This window comes from Sinocyclocheilus anshuiensis, unplaced genomic scaffold (genome assembly GCF_001515605.1).
Source record: "Sinocyclocheilus anshuiensis isolate Anshui unplaced genomic scaffold, SAMN03320099.WGS_v1.1 scaffold457, whole genome shotgun sequence".
NCBI lineage: Eukaryota > Metazoa > Chordata > Actinopteri > Cypriniformes > Cyprinidae > Sinocyclocheilus > Sinocyclocheilus anshuiensis.
In genome coordinates, this window is record NW_015537939.1 from 4,564,414 (window position 1) to 4,565,975 (window position 1,562).

The 1,562-nt window shown below is 38.5% G+C and overlaps 1 protein-coding gene across 1 annotated transcript in view; it reads left to right on the top strand.

The window, feature by feature from the left end:
• Positions 1 to 1,162: 1,162 nt before the first annotated feature.
• The window catches only part of LOC107662802 (epidermal growth factor-like protein 7), a gene marked incomplete at its 3' end in the record, with an annotated part of 1,392 nt that continues 992 nt past the window's right edge, over positions 1,163 to 1,562 (top strand). Inside the window, exon 1 of the mRNA XM_016452919.1 lies at positions 1,163 to 1,294. Within this exon, the coding sequence (XP_016308405.1) occupies positions 1,215 to 1,294 (80 nt within the window). The remainder of the gene's footprint in view (positions 1,295 to 1,562) is intronic.

Below are 1,562 nucleotides of genomic sequence, written 5' to 3' on the forward strand. Positions count from 1 at the left end.
CCCACATACACACACACACACACACACACACACACACACACACACACACACAGGTGTGGTAGGTATAATAGCTGCAGCTTTAGGGTTGTGGTCAAAAGCTTTCCGGGGAACACAGAGATCTGTTTTACACTGCGCTCTAAACCTCATAAAACTCATTAAAGCAGCAATAACCTGATGATTACTGTAAGCTGTTCAAGATGAGAGAACACACGTGTGTGTACATGCTCATGCTCAGATCAACTCACAAAGAGAAATGACTTTTAATATAGTTGGCTTTGTGAAGAAATAGAGTGCATGCATGTGTGTGGCAGGACAACGCTGTTTCAGTAATCAAAGCCATGCTTTTAATAACATGTTTTTATGAAAATAATATTTAAAACCTGTATAAACTAAAATCTTCACGGAAACAGAAATATCTGTCTTTATTACATCCAAATAAAAATGAAATTTTAGCTGCATTGAGTTATGATCTGACTGATTTTACTTTTAAATCAGCTGTACTGTTATAAATGCAAACATGCAAGTATTTATATTTACACAGATTTCTCAGAAGCATGTTCAACTCAATCCTGTCACGGTCAAGGTGTGTGGAGGCAGGCAGGATGACAAGGATTCAAATAAGGATATTTAATGTAGAGACAACAAGGCAGATACGGGTAGATGAGACACACACACTCAGGGTAACATTCACAATAACCGACAACACTAGAATACTGCTCAGATCAACTCACAAAGAGAAATGACTTTTAATATAGTTGGCTTTGTGAAGAAATAGAGTGCATGCATGTGTGTGGCAGGACAACGCTGTTTCAGTAATCAAAGCCATGCTTTTAATAGCATGTTTTTATGAAAATAATATTTAATACCTGTATAACCTAAAATCTTCACGGAAACAGAAATAGCTGTCTTTATTACATCCAAATAAAAATGACATTTTAGCTGCATTGAGTTATGATCTAACTGATTTTACTTTTAAATCATCCGTACTGTTATAAATGCAAACATGCAAGTATTTATATTTACACATTTCTCAGAAGCATGTTCAACTCAATCCTGTCACGGTCAACACAGGGGTGTTACAAATCCACTGTGAATTGCAACAAATGCACTTCTTGATGATTAATTGCCTCTGATTCTCTGCCTTTAAAAGTGCATTAACTCTCTCTCGCTCGAGCGAGCGACAGATAGACAGACAGAGAGAGAGAGAGAGAGAGATGTACACAACGGTGCTGCTCTCCTCCTCTCTGTTTCTCCTGCATGTGACCTGCACGCCTCAGATTCACGGTCACCACGGGTAAAAGCACACACTGTAGCGTCTGTAGTGTCAGGAAATGTCAATTCTCATGCTTTTAAGGGGTGAGGGGTCAATATAAGGTTAAAGGTCAACGCATATAATAGCAGCTAATTACATCAGACTGTAATGTCCAGTTATAGCTGATGGACAGCAAAGCTTTTGGTGCAAAAACAACGTACACATGTACACATCTTCATTTTGTTCAAAAGTTTTCACCCCCGGTTCTTAATGCATTGTGTTTCCTTCTGGAGCATCAGTGAGCGTTTGA